The 502-nt window shown below is 57.8% G+C and overlaps 1 protein-coding gene across 1 annotated transcript; it reads right to left on the bottom strand.

Annotated features, from left to right (window-relative positions):
• On the bottom strand, positions 1-502 carry LOC122256191 (trypsin-1; the record flags this gene model as incomplete). The annotated part of the gene is given in 1 exon segment (XM_086542094.1): positions 1-502. A coding segment is annotated over 1 exon segment (465 nt), but the record flags the coding sequence as incomplete, so codon positions are not given.

Here is a 502-nt window from a genome sequence, read left to right as displayed (position 1 = left end):
TTAGTTTTGACGCATTTATTGTTTAGATTACATGAAACTAAACAGCATGGGCCTTGATCCAGTCGACATGGTAGGCAACCTCGGCGTAGACGCCAGGGTATCCGGGACGGGCACAGCCGTATCCCCACGACACGATGCCAGCCAGGTACGTGGAACCAGTGTCAGAGCAAGCAAGGGGGCCGCCAGAGTCTCCCTGGCAAGAGTCCTTGCCGCCCTCAGGAACTCCGGCACAGATCATCGAGTCCTCGATCTCGCTCTGGCCATAAGCATCGCGACATTCGGCGTCAGACACGATGGGGACGGACACCTTCTGGAGGGCACTGGGGGAGCCTCCTCCCTCAGACAGAGCGCCCCAGCCGGAGACAATGCACTCGCCAGAGGCGGCGTGACCCTGAGAGGGAATGGCAATGGGTTGCACGTAGCTGTTGAAGCTCAGAGGTTGAGAGAACTTGAGCAGCGAGATGTCGTTGCTGATGGTGAAGCCGTTGTAATCCTCGTGTTG

This window comes from Penaeus japonicus, unplaced genomic scaffold (genome assembly GCF_977035675.1).
Source record: "Penaeus japonicus unplaced genomic scaffold, GWHDUDI00000001_assembly GWHDUDI00000011, whole genome shotgun sequence".
Lineage (NCBI taxonomy): Eukaryota > Metazoa > Arthropoda > Malacostraca > Decapoda > Penaeidae > Penaeus > Penaeus japonicus.
The sequence above is the reverse complement of the archived record's forward strand: the minus strand, read 5'-3'. Positions and strand labels throughout refer to the sequence as shown.